Below are 16,002 nucleotides of genomic sequence, written 5' to 3'. Positions count from 1 at the left end.
GAGGACGGCAATTGTCGAGACAATTAAGCTGTGGTTTACCAATTCTGCCAAGCCTACAACCTTCCGAGCTTCAGCACTGTGTGGTGCTGCAGTATGGGCGACAACATAAATGACTACACGTATCATGTTGAGACACTGACCACACAGATCATGTAAAAAAAAAACTTAGTGAGACACTGTGAAATGTCTCAACTTTATGTCTCCCTTACGCATGGACTTTATGGAGTTGGTGGCGATGCTGTAGAGTGCTAAACAATTGAGCAGGCTAAAAAAATTCAGGCATCCAAAAATATTAGTCGAGCTATTGTATTCATATACTTTCGGAATAAAATTGCTCCTAGCAACTAAAATGATTGGTCTCATTACGACTGCAAACATGCCTTAAAAATCTGGTATTTTGCAATAAAATCATAAACGTGCACCAGGTATGTGTATCTTACATTCAATTGTGCCCTTTTACAATGAAGCTGTTTATGGCTAGGGTTGCGTGCATTCTTGCTCTGCATGTGCAAAAACAGTGAGCCGGTCCCAGAGATAGCACAATACCGAGCCGACCCGTGGTGGAGGTGAAGCAGGCTTCAAGCACTCTGCCAACTTGTAAAAATAAGTTTAATAGCTTGGGTCTAAATAGAACCCATATCAGATATTAAGCTGATAAGAAAGGATACTACACTTTCACCTATGTTGGCCATGTCTATGTTTTCGCTGCCCTCTCTTTGTCAGTGTTCCAAGCACTTGCATATCTACTTTCCTTCCGCTCTCCTGTGGCGACGGTCCTGTTGAAACATCACGCGTGTCTAGTTTTCTCCGGTTTCTCGGGGTGGCAGTCCAGTCGTCGACGTGAATGTATATACAAATCACGGTAAACAGTTCATACCTTTGTTCAAAATTCTCTGTCACCTCTGTGTCATGTGCTATATAGCTAAGATGGTCATCCACCTTCACAGAGTGGAATGGCTCATGATTTTTTTAATGTGCACAATATGGTGTGACAGAGTTGTGTGGCCTCTATAGAAACTATTTTGAATACTACTTCAGGGCGTTGTCGCCATCCATTTCTTTCTTGAAACTTTTATGGCTTACTAAGCTTTTTGTCACAGTAAGAGTGGATTTTATGGTACTGCAGAAATGTAATTTATAATGCATCTAAACTTATTTTTCTCTGTAGTGCTTCTTTACAAACAGATGATGACACTGCTCACAATATCCCTGCATAAGCTTGCGGCAAAGAGTGCCTTAGTTTGGGGCACTGCTCAAATAAGTGACGATTGTCAGCAATACTTGCTTTTGCTCAATTTTATTTTTTGATCTAGCATGCCATGAGAGAGATAGCTGAGCTGTTCCAAGAGAGCCAGTAGTGTCATATGTGGACATACGAGTTATGGATCGCTATCATTGCAACCACCACACTGACCACTATCATCCACCAGGCAACTAGGCACAAACGTATATGCTATGAAATGACCAGCTGAGTTTGTAGCCATTTTTGGGACTTGGATTACAAAACTATGAGGACACCCAAACACTTCTTATGAGTTGTGAATGTGAAAGCACTAATTTCCAATTGAACGCCGCTGAGTGGTCTTGTCAGTTTTGCACTGTGAGCAATGTGTTCGAGTTTGCTGTGGCGTATGTTATAGAGTTTTATGATTAAATTAGTGTGGGTTACTTTTTTGTACAGTTTCTACGTTAGCATGCTGGCTATAGACCGGAATCATTTGAACGATACTGCTGAGAAATCAAGGATGTCGCATGCCATTGATGTCCTGCATGAGTGACCGAGTAAGCACCAGTGGCCACCAAGAGTGGCAGGCACGTGCAGCAGCTAAGCCTAGTGGGGGTGAGAGAAAAAAATGAACTGACACCGGCTACCGAGAGTGAGACAGCAGCATCTGCACGTGTGCGTCTCATGACTACTTCGCAGACGACAACTTGTCTCAACCCACGGCATTGCGGTGCCACATCTGTTCCGTCAAGGTGTGCTGGTGATGTAGCGTCCCTTCATGCAACCCTTCGTGTGCTAGGGTGGCAGCGGCTTAGTGATGCGAGTTTTGCTGCTACAGATGCCAACTTTTTCGCTGAACGGGCCATTTTATGTTGTTGCATCCATAAGTATCCATCCCGACACCAAATACTAGTCCATCTAATCACTCAGTTAGGCAACATTGTGTTTCTTACATGGTAGCTATGCCTGATCGAGACTTATGGCTCAAGTGCAATGTCGCTAACAAACCAGAAATATGCACTAGTTTTGAAGAGAGCTTTTGCAGTGATGTGCACCTGTGAGCACTTTCGAGTGCATGTGCTCGGTCCACAATTTCACACAAAGGGTGATGGTAAGTGTTTGGTGCTTCTCCTCTAAACAAAATGCATTATCAAACGAATGCCTAGACCACAACGGTTTTGCCTGCATCTATGTGAATATGAGTTCACAATTTCACATGTGCAGGGCAAGTGCATGCCCAATGCAGACGTGTTGTCAAGGAAACCTCTACAGCTTGAAAATAAAAGCCTAGCATCAGTGGTGTATGAGTGAAAACTTTTGACAGCTGCCGGCCTATGCAGACATGCTGAATAGGAGAAGAGTTGAGCTCTAGAAAGACTCAACCATGTCTATGGTGATGCAATATTCGGTAACTAAGTGGCCAAGTTAGAGACTCTCATGCAGGATGTATGCAAATATGAAAGTGTTGCTCAGGGGTAGTCCATCAAATTATAAGGACTTTTGACGTAGTAGTTCTGCGGAAACCCGCAAGGTGGAGAGAAGTAATGAATAAAGGGAAAATCAGACATCCACCCGTTCGTAGCAATTGCTACAAAGATGTAGCAATTTCGACTTCGCCCTGCCATCTGCTAGCCGCCTGATTAGCTCAGATGGTAGAGCGGCTGCCCCGGAAAGGCGGTGGTCTTGGGTTCGAGTCCCGGACCAGGACGAATTTTTCTTCAACTATGAGGCTTTTCTTTCGAGGAACCCGTATGGGTTTCCTTTGTAGCAATTGCTACGAACGGGTGGATGTCTGATTTTCCCTTTATTTATAAGGACTTTTGCTCAGAGGTTCAAACCAGTCCATTCATCAAGACTATGCCAAGAAGTGCTTCAACAAATGCGCACTAAACACCAAGGCACTGCAAGAATCTGGGCTTGATACTGAGAGTCCACTTGACAACCTGTCAGCAGCAGCGACATGGAAGCTTTTGGGAGTAGATGTACGACCTGTGGAAGGTTTGATCCTGACTGAACCAAAACACCAAACGCCCTGTCTCAAACTATCGTGGCAATAATTGGCATGGATTTGTTTTGTTGCGAAGGGAAGGACTACACTACAACTGTGCACTATTATTGGAAGTCTTTTGTTAGTCAAGCTCCAAGAAACACAAACAAAGAATGTCATCCACTATTTTTAACCAGTTATTTACTCATTATTTACTCAACCATCCCAGATGATGTGCTTCAGTCAGACAATGACCCTCCAGTTTATTTCAAAAAAATTCTGAGGGTATGGAGAGTAATATACATAGCCTGAAAAAGCCATTCGAACAGCAATAAATATGCTTTGGAATTTGAGCAATGATGCAGATGATCTTTTGGCACGCAGAGCAACTTCTTCAAACTAAAGATACTCTTTGCTGCAAATTTCTGAGGGGTCAATGATTGACAATGAATGACCCTATAATTTCAGCAATATTGGAACCAATGAATGACTATGAGCAAAATATTGGCAAAGGAACAAGCTAAGGGAAAGACAAGAAGCCAGAGACGATAAAATTTGGCACTAGACTCTTCCACTTTGGTATCCTGGCACCATTGTGTAAACCACGCAAGAGGCACAGCAGAAAAGAATACTAATAAGGCCTGCAACTACCTTGAGATTATACGTTGTGCACAAATATAAGAGAAATGTGTGTTACATGAGGAAACACCTTCAAGAGATCCCTTGGAAACACACTGCCCTTGTCACAACCTAGAGGACAAGCTGGACAAGCTGCACAAACTGGACAAGCTGGTCGCACCAGTTGCAGTGATGGAACAGTGAGGTTACCGCAATGCCTGAACTTGTCAGGGAGACACCTCATTGGGAGAAAAAAAAAAGTGTCGTATGTGGTCATACCAATGAAGGACCACGATCACTGCCACTGCCATGCCGCTTAATATCTTCAACTACGCAACTAGGGATGATCGCATCTACTCTGTAACAACTGGCTATGCTCATAGTCTCTATAAGACTAGCTTTGGACTAACAACAATAGATATCAGTCCTGACACCAAGTATAAGCTATCGAATCCCTTGGTTATGCAACAGCAGTAAACCTGTGCTAAATGATTACCTTAAAATGTTTGGTATGGGCAGTTAAGATAAATAACTTGCTTACTTGTGGAAGCGGGCGAGAAAATAACAGATCATTGATGCTGCCATTACAACAAGCGTCATCCAAACGGGATTCTGAAACAGAAATAAGGACGTGATTAACAAAATTTATGGTGACAGTCTTACAAAAATGTCATTCGCCCAAAATGCCAGGGCGCACTTCCAGGATAACTGCTATGAACTTCCATCCTGCAACATCCACTAACCTCTGGATATTGTGCAGTAATTACACAATGTAATGGCCTCAGCAAAGCAATATCATTGCTACAGACCGGAATTACAGGAAATTACTGCAGTTAAACCTCGATATAACAAAGTTGGTGAAGTCGGTACTTAAATCATATGGGAATTTCATTATATTGAAATTCAAAATGAATTTCTCTTACACAGAAGGCACTGAAAAATTTTCTGAGTTACAGGGCAACTTCAAAAAATGAATTTCAATGAAAAGAAAAATATATATACATATTGTTGAATTTGAGAGTTGGTGACGAAGTTATGGTTTTGTGCTGTGTCGACGATATCCTCACACTGGTAGTATGAAGCAATGTATGCAATGCTTGTCCACACCGCTGCTGGAGCAGGTTGCGCTATTATGATGAGCAGAGGCAGAGGGGAGCGGATACTGTGCCTGCCTCTCGCTTCAACGCGTCCCTGAAACTAGAGATGACACAAGCTCCACAATTACGTAATGCATTAGAAGCGTCAATTGCTGGGCCAGTTGGTTCATGTTTAAAGTGAAAAAAAAAAAAAAGTCTGTGAAAACCAAGACGCACGACCAGAAGAAAGCATACACACAGTTGCCGGCGACTGTGTGTGGGTGCGAATCCTTCTGGCCCACATTTGGGTCAAACGTGGGCTCAGGGCCGCAGCTTCAGAGCCAGTGGCCAGCTGAGGCTCTCAGAGACGACACAAGTGCCATTCAAGAGAGAACCTTTACTGGTTGTCACTAGCCTGAATAGGAAATAGTTCTCATCATTCAATTGCTTGTTACAGGAACTGAAACATATCAGAGCTCGTGTACAGCTAACTTAATTCAGTCCGATGGAAGGGTCTGCTTGGACAAACGCGAAACACCCAAGTACCTACTGTGGGCATATTTGTATCAGCCATTGGTATTGTTCTTCCATATTTGAAATTTATGGTGATAGGTCTATGTTGAGCCTCCTGTACGAGGGTGCGGCTCAACATGGCGATCATTGCGATTGGCAGACCAACATGATACATAAGCTTTGTGTTTCGGCACAGGCTCTCTGCCCGGTCAAGCAGTAACATCAGTGCGTAAAAGGAATGCGATGGTGTTTTGTCAGGACATAATTCTGATGAACGAGTCGCACCATCTAGTACAAATATTATATGGTCCGAATGCTTGTCGCTGCAAATAGCATAACGGTGCTCACATTGTTATGACGTTTACGTTTCTTGAACTACTCACTGCTGCTAATTTACAGCCAGGTAAACTACAACTACAGTATTTCAACAACAACAACAACGACGACAACAAGAACAACAACAACAACAACAACAAATGCAGGAACTCCCCTGGGAGTTGTCTAAGTATGCCTAAGCATTGTGCCATATGCTCATCTCCATGCTGCTCAGTGTCATTATCAATGTTATGAAACTTGATCTGACCAGTACAAATGACAGTGCTGCGGCGACATGAACTGCCACCGATGGCAGCGCAAGGTTAATTGATGACTCAAGCAAACTATTGCAGGTGGAGGCGCCAGGTAGGCTGATGACATTCCAATCATTATAAGCCGCTGTCCCTCTTTGGTGCCTTATCCATCCACGTCAAACCATTACAACCGTGATCAATTGTGCTTCAGCGGTGGCTACATCTGGCGTGGCGGCATGGGCTGTATCTTCAAGGGGATGTGCGACGCCGACAGAGAGTGCCAACTGCTGATAGCTTGGCACACTATGTCCTCGCCGCTTACTTAGTATTGAAGAGAGACGAACAGGCCCATATATTGAAAGCGGTCTGTGAAACAGGCAGAGTGCAGCATGTGCCAAGAGCTCCTTGAGCGCTGTGTTCTCGCCGCTTTTTTCGCGTTGAAGCGACAGGCAGCACGAAGGTAAAGTCGCTTGCTACTGGGGGCTCCATCTTGAAAGCAATCGTCTTGCATCACAGACGGAGAGACGGTTTTTTCGTTGGGTAAGCATAGAAATGCTTACACATTTAAAAAGAAAGAAGAAAGAGGTTTAAGTACCGCTCTCAGTTCATTTTGATGACAATTAAGTTTTTATTTGCGGCCATTTCCTTCTTTCTTTCTCTGACTAAACATTTTTATGCCTTTTGAAGGGCCATTACAAAGTTACGTTACATTTGCAAATACAATGCTTAATTAGCATACAAACATAGAAAGCATGCAGGTTCATTACCACAAGAAAGGGTTGTTCTCTGATGCCAACGTCAAAGACAACAAGAAGCACACCCAGAACAAAGCCTGTTGCAGCTCCGACCCAGGGAATTTGATTGTCCACTGTGGGGGGAAAAAAAAATGTGGCGACCAATACAGTTTAAAGCCTGCAGCTGTTGTCTTTTCTTGTTGAGTAGCAACACAATCGTTGCATGGTACATTTCACACTGAAGAAGTTAAACCAAAAATACAGCAACCAGTGCTGCTAAAAAAAAAAAAAAAAGAAGAACATTAGCACTGCTGTTGCTTACTGGTGCTCCGTTTTCAGTTTTCATTGAGATTTTACAACAATATCGCACATTTTATTCTGCATTGTTTTACAGAAAACCAGCATCACATGTACATCTTGCCTTCAGGAAGCTAGCTGTAGCAGTGAGCTACTGTAGCTGTAGCAGCCCGTTGGCAAGAAGTTCTGATAAATTAAGCAAACAACAATACCACTGAGTTTTACTGAACAGTTTGAACCTAGAAATGTGAAGAAATGTGTATATGAGAAATATGAACCTAGAACATGGCCATCTTGCATGAAAACTTGTGCTGCTGCCATCATGCGATAACATCGACTATGAAGCTGGCTTCAAGGTAGGCCAGTGCTAATGCCATGAACGTGATTATGGTTTCGTATGCGATTGTAATCCACAATAAATTTACAGACAACTTGGAAAAAAGAGCTGCATTAAGAATTGGGCAAAACGGTAATAATTCATTAGGAGCTGTCATTTTTTGCTTTGAAATATGGCAAAGGTAGGCCACAAATGGGCATTCTTGGCTGGAGGTAATGCATTCTTAACTCCTTCATTGCCCCATAAGTGCAGCCAAGATAGACACTGCTGTTATTGGGGTCACGATTGGGGTCAATATCGGGGTCAGGCATATGTATGCTTAGTGGTCAAGTTTTAATTATGCTGTGAAGGCCAATTTCAGGATTGAATTAATAAAATTTTAGGCCCATAGAAATGAATGGGTGCCGGCTGGGAAATTCAGTCTGGATCGAATTAACTGAAAAATTGAATTTACCAGAGTCGATTTAATGAAAATGTGCTGTATAGGTAATATAAGCTAGGTTATTGTAAGACATGTTTGGTTAAGAGTAAAAATGGGAAATGAAAGCAAAGAATATGAATACACATATGGTCAAAAATTGAGGGAGAGAGTGTTGTGCCATACCACGTTGCTATCATCGAGGCGACGGGAGCTGCCATACTACGTGCACCACGTGGCTATCAGTGAGGCGACGGGAGCTCCCACTTCTCCGCGACGAATCATGAATTCGACGAGGGGGACTTCAAGAAGCGCCTAGCCATCTCCGCGACGAATCAAGAATTCAACGCGAGTGGCGTCGGCTCCTGCCAGACTGGTTCCTGCCGACGAGGGGTCACCAAAGGGACTAAAGGGAAAACCAGCCCATTGTGAAGCAGAGAGAGTCGCCTCCAGCTGCCCAGTCAGTCTGATGCGCTCTTGCAGCTACATGTACGCTATCATCCCCTACCTGTAAATATTGTACAAAGTTTTTCGTTTCTTTTTCGTCTGCGGAAAGAATCTGTCTTTCGTCCCCCACCCTGAAGTCACAACAAGAGAGAAAAGAGATAGACAAAATATCGAATAAATGAAGACAAAATAAATAAACTGAGTATGATAATGAATTAGTAAAGAACAGCTTGTGAGGAAAAAATATTGGGGCAGGGGATATGATCAGCTCTGGTCTAACCAGGTGCAAGGATACAAAATGTTAAGCACTGCTGTGTATATCTGTGCTAGTGGCATAATAAATGGATTCAATAGCTCCCTTTGAAACCTTTATACTTGGTCAGTGACGTGTACTGCACCTGTTTTGTATTCTATATTTTCTAGAAGTGGTAGAATGAAAGTGTGGTTGTAGAATATGAAGTTTAAGTTCTCTGAAATTGTGACCTGGCAGGCTAAAATGCTGAGCAGCTGCTTTGGGAAGCTACTTGGTCGTGTCCATACAACGTCTCCTTAATCTATAGTTTCATTTATGTGTTGTTTGTGGCAAAACAAGTTCAATACATTTCTATCAACAGGCACAAATGTTTCAAAGGGTGTGCTTGAATACATTTATTATACCAATGGTGTACCTGGCTGTAATAGAATTGACTATACCCTCAGCCCCGCTCACCCCCCCTCTTTTCTATCTCACCAGCTTTTCCTTACCTATTTATTATCCCACCTGGTTTATTATATGTTGTGTTTACTTTTAATATTTGGCCAATCTCTTTTCTGTCTCCCTAGCTCAGTTTCTGACAATACGTGCATTCACGGTTGCTTTTCACTTCTTATCTTTACTCCTAACTGAACACATCTTTACTCCTAAGTGAACAGATCTTGATGCAACTCAGCTTCTTTCACCTTTTTCCTTTCACTGATATTTTATTGTTCATTCTTCAAATGACCAAACTATATATCTTCCTGGTTCCTGTTTTCTGGGAAAACTAGTCCCACTGGATTGATGCCTGCCTACATCTTTAGATCCTTTCCATTTCTGTCACCCCCACTTAGTAGAATCTACAGCAGTACCCCTGCCTGTTTCCTTGATATCACAGCAAAACATCAACCCATTTTATTATATTTTTTCTCAACAGATCGATTTCCCTCACTCGAATCTATGCAATAGCTTATTCTTCTTCTCTTGCCCCAACGAAGCAAGGGAAAGTGAGCTATGCATACATAAATGCTGCCAAGGAAAGCAGTTGCTGCCCTGACACCCCTTGTAGAAACATTGGCTCCAGTTACATTCCTTGTTGAGCCACACTTAAAGGGACACCAAAGCGAGACAACAAATGAGTTTAGACTGATAAAGCATTGTTTGAGAACACTACAGGCAGTCATTTCAAAATAATAGTTTGAGCATTAGATGAGAAAATGAAGGTCGAAGTATCAGTATTTGAATTTCACACCGAAATCCCGACGCCGGTACGTCAGTGTGACGTCAGGGATTCCAAAGTATGTTTTCCCATTTGGGCCGCATTGGCTCAGTAAAGGTTCCCGAAACTTGCCATGTTTAATATTTGGTTCCTTTAGAAGACAATGTAGTCAATCTGTACTGCTATTATAATTAGGTAGGCCTTAGAAGATGCATCAAAATCCATGACGTCACAGCGACCAGGTGCGGGAACTCCAAGGAGCCGTCGCAACCCGTATTTTGTTCTTGTGCTTTTTCTGGCTTACCAAGCGTCTTATCGTGGTAAGAGTGGCGTTTTTGGTGTCGTAGAGAGGTAATTTACTGACGCAGAAGAAATCATTTTTCTTTTTAGTGTCCCTTTAAAGGGAGCCTTGAAACACTTTTCTAACTAATCATAAAATGACATCACTAGTATTAAGTTGCATCCCCTCATGAAAATAGTTTTTGTATCCTTCAAGCACAAATGAAGTTGTAGTAGTTATCGCATCGACGAGCACCTTTTTCACTCTTTTCATTTCCACTAGTGAGCTAGAAGGTACACAGGTGAGACGGCAAAAGGGCGCAAGAGAGCAATGCTCCGCTGGCCTCTTTCAAAGGTTGAACATCTCGGCGATGAGATGGCTTGTGGTGGCACCCTGTGGCAGCTACGGTAGGCTTTTCAACTCAGAGGCCATGCGCAACTGTCGTGTGTAGATTATCGGTGCAAAGATAAAATGACTTTTTAGTCTTTTGATATTGCATATATATATATATATATATAGTTTATTTACCTCAAATGAACAATAATTGTATTCCAGAAAAGCGTATTGCAGTAGAGTAGCCAATTGGGCTAGTTGGTGGATGTTCATCTTGTAAAGATAAGATGGGGGTGTTGCACTAAAAACATGGACAACAGAAGTAGAAGTGGGCAAGACCCTTGCATCCTGTCCACTTCTGCTTCTGTTGTCCCTGTGTCTGTGCTGTGTGTTTTTAGCGTAACACCCCCTTGTTTGAAGTTGAGTATTCCAGAGAATTTTCTTGTAATCACAAAATCAGGCAATTGCTGTTGTGGGTACATCTGCTTGCAGTGACACTGTGTAGCGACATCACAGAAGCGAAAGCAAGAATATTTCACTGCTTTTGACACGAGAATGCAAATTCTGTGCTGCATGCAGTGCAATAATTCTTGACCCACACTATCACAGGAGCCTTGTTAACAGATCGGCAATGTTTTCGTACTATATATGCAAAAAAGCGTTTCAGGGCTCCTTCACAGCAACATTACAGGGGCCCTGCAACACTTTTTATCAAGCCACCGTATTTGCTCTAGATCTGTTCACATCATGTCAAATAAGGAAGAGAAAAATGAATTATGATAATCGACGCCTACAAACCCAAGTTATCAGTCAAGAGAAATTTCAAAATACAAGGAAAATGAAGGTTACTCTAAACTTGAATTTTTACAGTTCTAGATGCCTCATTTCACACTTCCACGACATCAGATGGTGGTGCTAATAGCAGTGGGCATTAGCGGAAGTTGGTGTGCCGTGGTTTACAAGCCTACTCAGCCTGTTCATGGCCTTGCCATCATCCCATGACCTGCCTGGTCTGATCTTGGAGGCCATGGTGTCACTTTTATGGCTACAACAGTTTCCGTGAAGCGGCCATTGGTGTGTCAAAGTGCTCTGTGAGGTGATGCGTCATTCTCATGGTTGACACATAGCCTGTGGCTGTGCAATGCTTAAATTGGTTACAAAAGATAATTCTGCAGTTATTTTTTTGCAGTACTCACACATCAAATATTTAACCAATGATCAGTGTCACACTTTGTTGTAACGTCCTGCCTAGGAAGTACATAAAATCACCAATACTGAGGCGATGCTATTGGTACCGCTCAACAAACTTTCTCTGGCACGTTGCAGGGCCCCTTTAAGTGCTTTACCTTATATTAAAGTTGTTAAACCAAAAATGACAGTCACTATACTGTTTATTGAAAGTGACATGCAGTATGGGCCACTATATTTGTTCACAATTGGCGGTACGCAGAATGCTACCTCATGTCGCTTTTCATATGTGCCAATTTAAATGTAAAATTTTGCATTTACCACACATGTTTTCATCACTCTAAGGTGCTATTTTGAAATATCTGCATCATATGTTACTGTGACTTAACAGATATCAGTGCTGTCCAAATAAACTGGAACACGAACTGTGTTTCTCTGTGTCTAACTCATGATCAGTGGATTTTCTCACCTCTGATCTGCCGTTCCATTTCTCGCTTTGCCTTCCTCAACTGGTCCAACACCTTGGGTTCATCGGCTCCAAACTGCAGTGATTTCTAAAAGGACATGGGAATATAAAGTTTGAAACTGGACTATACGAAGAGGATTGCAACCCCATCATGGGAAATTTAAGGCAACAAAATTGTGGCTTACGACTATGACAAACAATCCACTAGTGACACGGCTACAAGGCACATAAAAGAAACATCATGTATCCAACATAGACACACAGACTTCATTGTTATGAAAAAGTACCATTTTCCTGTTGTGTAGAAGATTATGTACGAATTAAAATGCAAATTTCAGGGAATAAGTTTGCTGTTAATGTATACATTCATAGTTTAGAGGCTATAAAGGCAAACAATGTGCCAAAAATAATGAGTGCGCTTGTATACCATACAATGAGGAAGAGGAATGTTTGAAGTTTCATGTTTTGCATACTCACACGGAAAGACTCCATTGCTTCTCTATAGTGCTCCGCCTTGAACTCCACCTCAGCCTTACGGTAGTAACCCTGCACAGACACGCAGGAAAAAGAAATAAAAGAAGAAATAAAGAAAGATAGGAAAGCTGATAAATAACACTTTAGTAGTGATGACTAGCTTGCAAGACAGACACAGTGATTCTCTTTTTCAGAATGGATGATGATAATTTGCAATTAATTTTTCGCTCTGTGTGGTAGACCTTTTAAGATGCATGTATAACTTTACGGTGACAATGCAGTGACTCTTAACTGCGACATGGCAAAAAATTTAGGAGTGTCCAGAACTCTAAATGCATGAATGTGCATGAATGCTACTTCAAAGCAATGAAGACTTACTTTGGGCCATTCCGGGTTGAGTCTGATTGTTTCTTTGGCATCTTCATAAGCCAAGTAAAACTGGTCCATCTTCAGAAAGGCCATTGAACGATTGCTGTAGAGAGCACTATTTTCACGATCATTTGAGATGGCATGCGTGTAGTGCAAGATGGCCTCAGCATACTTCTCTTCCTTCAGACACTGGTTGCCTTTCTCTTTAAGCTCTTCAGTCTGGGTGCGAAAGTTGAGAAGTCAAAGTAGTGGTTAGATTTACTACAGAAGGTAGTGGCCACGTGACAGCAAAAGGCTCCTTAAATCGGCAGCACTATGCACTGTTACTTCAAACAACTAAGTGGCATTCAAGGATGCAAAATATACAAAGATTAAAAAAGAAAGAAGAAAAAAAAATTATGCGGATCCGACACACTGTGGAAACCGATTTAAACGGAGCTTTCTGTGTTATTTGCTTTGACTGATTATAATTCGCAGTGATGGTGACGGTGAATATTTAATTTCTCCCACATTTAGTCCAACATGAGAGTGGTGAGTTGATGTTAAACATTACTTTGCATGCACCACCGCTGTTTGTCTGTGTAGTACACAAAACACATGGGGGGGGGGGTGTTTGAAGCATTATTGTGTACCATTCTTTATACCCTTTGAGAGGGCTGAGCAAACTTATTGCCTCACATGGCACATCACATCGTGGCAGAAGCATAAAACATTAATTCTGGGGCTGTACAAGTCATAACCACAATCAGATTACGAGGCATGCCGCGGTTGTGGACTCCGGATTAATTTCGACACCATGGTATTCTTTAACTAGCTCTTAAATCTAAGTGCACAAGTATTCTTTATTTTGCCCCCGCTGAAATGCGGCTGCTGTGGTCAGGATCAAACCTGTGACCTCGAGCAACGCCATAGCCACAAAGCTATCGCGGTGGGCACAGAAGTGTTGATTTCACATGTGATCACTTCCGTAGTGTCGCCTAGACCTTAATGGGCTTTAATATGGCTCTGCTTTTGCGCACCCTGCGTAAGTTGTCCGTTTGAGAAATTTACACGGTGTTTATTTTTCAGAAATAGCAGATATGTACCGTATCGTGCCCTGAACTTAAATTTATCCTGTTTGCCCACAACTGCTGTTGTGTCTATAGTAGTAGCGTTTCCTTGCCTTCTCACGTCACCTATTCCCTGTTTACTCACCCCCCCCCCCCCCCCTCTCATATGGGAACTGCAAGCTAAAAGTGGCAAGGCAGTTAATAAATTGTTTTGTGACTGCGTCGGTTCTACCCATCCCCTGCCTCCTCTCTACAATTCTATATAGCTCCCTCTGGACGTCAACATTTATAGAAAGGTAAGCGCTGCAATTTCTGCGATGCTTTTACGGAGGATCATGGATAATTACAGCTGTCAAGAGGCTAATGTGGCGACGTCCAGGGAGCTCCAGAGAGTAGTCTGCAGATTTGACGCGGTGCAAATATCCAAACGAGTTTATCGCGTCGCCTTTCCTCTCTGCCGCGTTCGTGTCATGCATGCATACGCTCTGAACCACCCCCCGACGCGATGTGCCAGACCACCGGCCAGACAGCAACAACAGCAGCAGCAGTAGTGGGAAAGTCGAAGGAAGAGGCAAAGAAAGCTTTGCCTTAAAAGAAAACATGCGTCACGATGCTTCTTTATGCGATGCTTTCTGTTTGTACTCGGCACGAAATGTACTGGACTGCCAGCGCCTATTTCTTTTATCGCATAACATCTTAATTTTCACACACTTCAAAAGAAACAACAAATATATTGAAGCACTCCAATTTGCAGTGCGTTATTATGTACTAAATACCACAATTTCAGGACAACATTCATTTGGGCTAGATGGTGCATACTTGAATAAGGAAGGAACAGCGCCAACTAAGACTATCACAAGGCGCTTGTCCTGTGTCGTTCTCCCCTCTTGTGATCGTCTTAGTTGGCGCTGTTCCTTCCTTATTCAAATACCACAAACCAACGGTTTTTCGCGAAAGGTCGGCTACTTGTACAGACAAAATGCGAGCGTTTAAGTACACACATCTGCAAACAGCAACGAAAACGCTTCGTCTTAAAAATATTCTTGCACTAGACATGCTTTCCATGAGAGACGTTCCTACGAATCAACGCAATGGCGAGCAGATTCGCTTGGAGTGCGAGTGAAAGAGCGAAACATGCAAAGTAAAATATATAAAACAAGCGCGCGTTCATTTTACATCGTGCCGGAACATGAAATGCAGCTGGTGGCAAAGAACGTTCGCGAAAGCTGCCACACGCGCTTCAGAAAGGCTGCTGCTACAAAAGCGAACGCATGCGCTGCACTGAAAGGTGAAATATTTATACACAGTACACTTTTTATAAGGCGCTGCTCGAAAAAGCACATTAGTAAATAAGAGGCCTTTAAACATATCTAGTGTGGGCAGTATGAGCCGGTTCCCGGACGCATAGTGGAACCGCTGATAACCTGACGATAAAGAAACGGTTTTCAACACGCTGCACAAACGAATGCATATATGGAACATACTAAAGCAGCATTAAGCACACAACTACAAATGCACTTCCACGTACTGCGGTTAAAAACAGGAAATGTCTATGTATACCTTGCTTGGAGATCCCTTCATCTTACTTGCACTACCACCACAACTACCACTTCTGTTTCAAGCGAAACATGCGATTCGAGAACCAGCTATGGCTTAGACTACTGTCAGTTTGATGTTGAATTCGGCTCGGCTTTGGCTGCAAAAAACAACCGAAACCGAAACTGCCTGCTAACAATAGAGGTATGCTAGAGTAGCAGACATAAACTACATATACAGACTGAGGACGGAAGATGCAGACAATGAAAAATGAAATTTGAGACATAGCCATTACAAAAATCCAACCGACTTCTCACTACTAAGCGGGCATGACTAAAACGCAGCAAGAACGCGAGAAAGCAGCGCGGCAGCGCTGTCCCAAGACAGTTGTGGCTTGGTTGTGGCGTCCAAACTTCATGAACGAAAATGATAGACACACCGGTGGTGATGATGAAACGCCTTCTCCAGGCGTGACAGGACCGGGAATGCCATGGGGAATGCCGACAAAGCGCGCGGAATATGTGGAATGGTGGAACATATGGAGTGCGTGGAACATGCGCTTTGGGCAGCTGAAAAAAGGTTCACCTGCCTAGAAGCTGCCACATAGTGAAAGGAGGAACAATGGGGTCAAT

The 16,002-nt window shown here is 42.8% G+C and overlaps 1 protein-coding gene and 1 pseudogene across 2 annotated transcripts in view; both read right to left on the bottom strand.

The window, feature by feature from the left end:
- The window catches only part of LOC126542786 (uncharacterized), a 31,144-nt gene extending 15,640 nt beyond the window's left edge, over window positions 1-15,504 (bottom strand). The window contains exons 1-6 of one of the 2 annotated variants that reach the window (XM_050189850.3): window positions 15,395-15,503; window positions 12,795-13,004; window positions 12,420-12,488; window positions 11,946-12,030; window positions 6,756-6,856; window positions 4,372-4,442 (exon numbers count right to left, since the gene is read on the bottom strand). In XM_050189850.3, the coding sequence (XP_050045807.2) occupies window positions 4,372-4,442; window positions 6,756-6,856; window positions 11,946-12,030; window positions 12,420-12,488; window positions 12,795-13,004; window positions 15,395-15,415 (557 nt within the window). In that variant the 5' untranslated portion in view covers window positions 15,416-15,503. Of the gene's footprint in view, window positions 1-4,371; window positions 4,443-6,755; window positions 6,857-11,945; window positions 12,031-12,419; window positions 12,489-12,794; window positions 13,005-15,394 lie in introns of both variants that reach the window. The other variant, XM_055077442.2, reaches the window with a different exon arrangement.
- Window positions 513-692, bottom strand: LOC126542886 (U2 spliceosomal RNA; annotated as a pseudogene).
- Window positions 15,505-16,002: the final 498 nt, after the last annotated feature.

The sequence above is a fragment of the Dermacentor andersoni genome, chromosome 2 (genome assembly GCF_023375885.2).
Source record: "Dermacentor andersoni chromosome 2, qqDerAnde1_hic_scaffold, whole genome shotgun sequence".
Classification (NCBI taxonomy): Eukaryota; Metazoa; Arthropoda; class Arachnida; order Ixodida; family Ixodidae; genus Dermacentor; species Dermacentor andersoni.
Note: the sequence above shows the minus strand (reverse complement) of the source record. Positions and strands in the feature narration are given on the sequence as shown.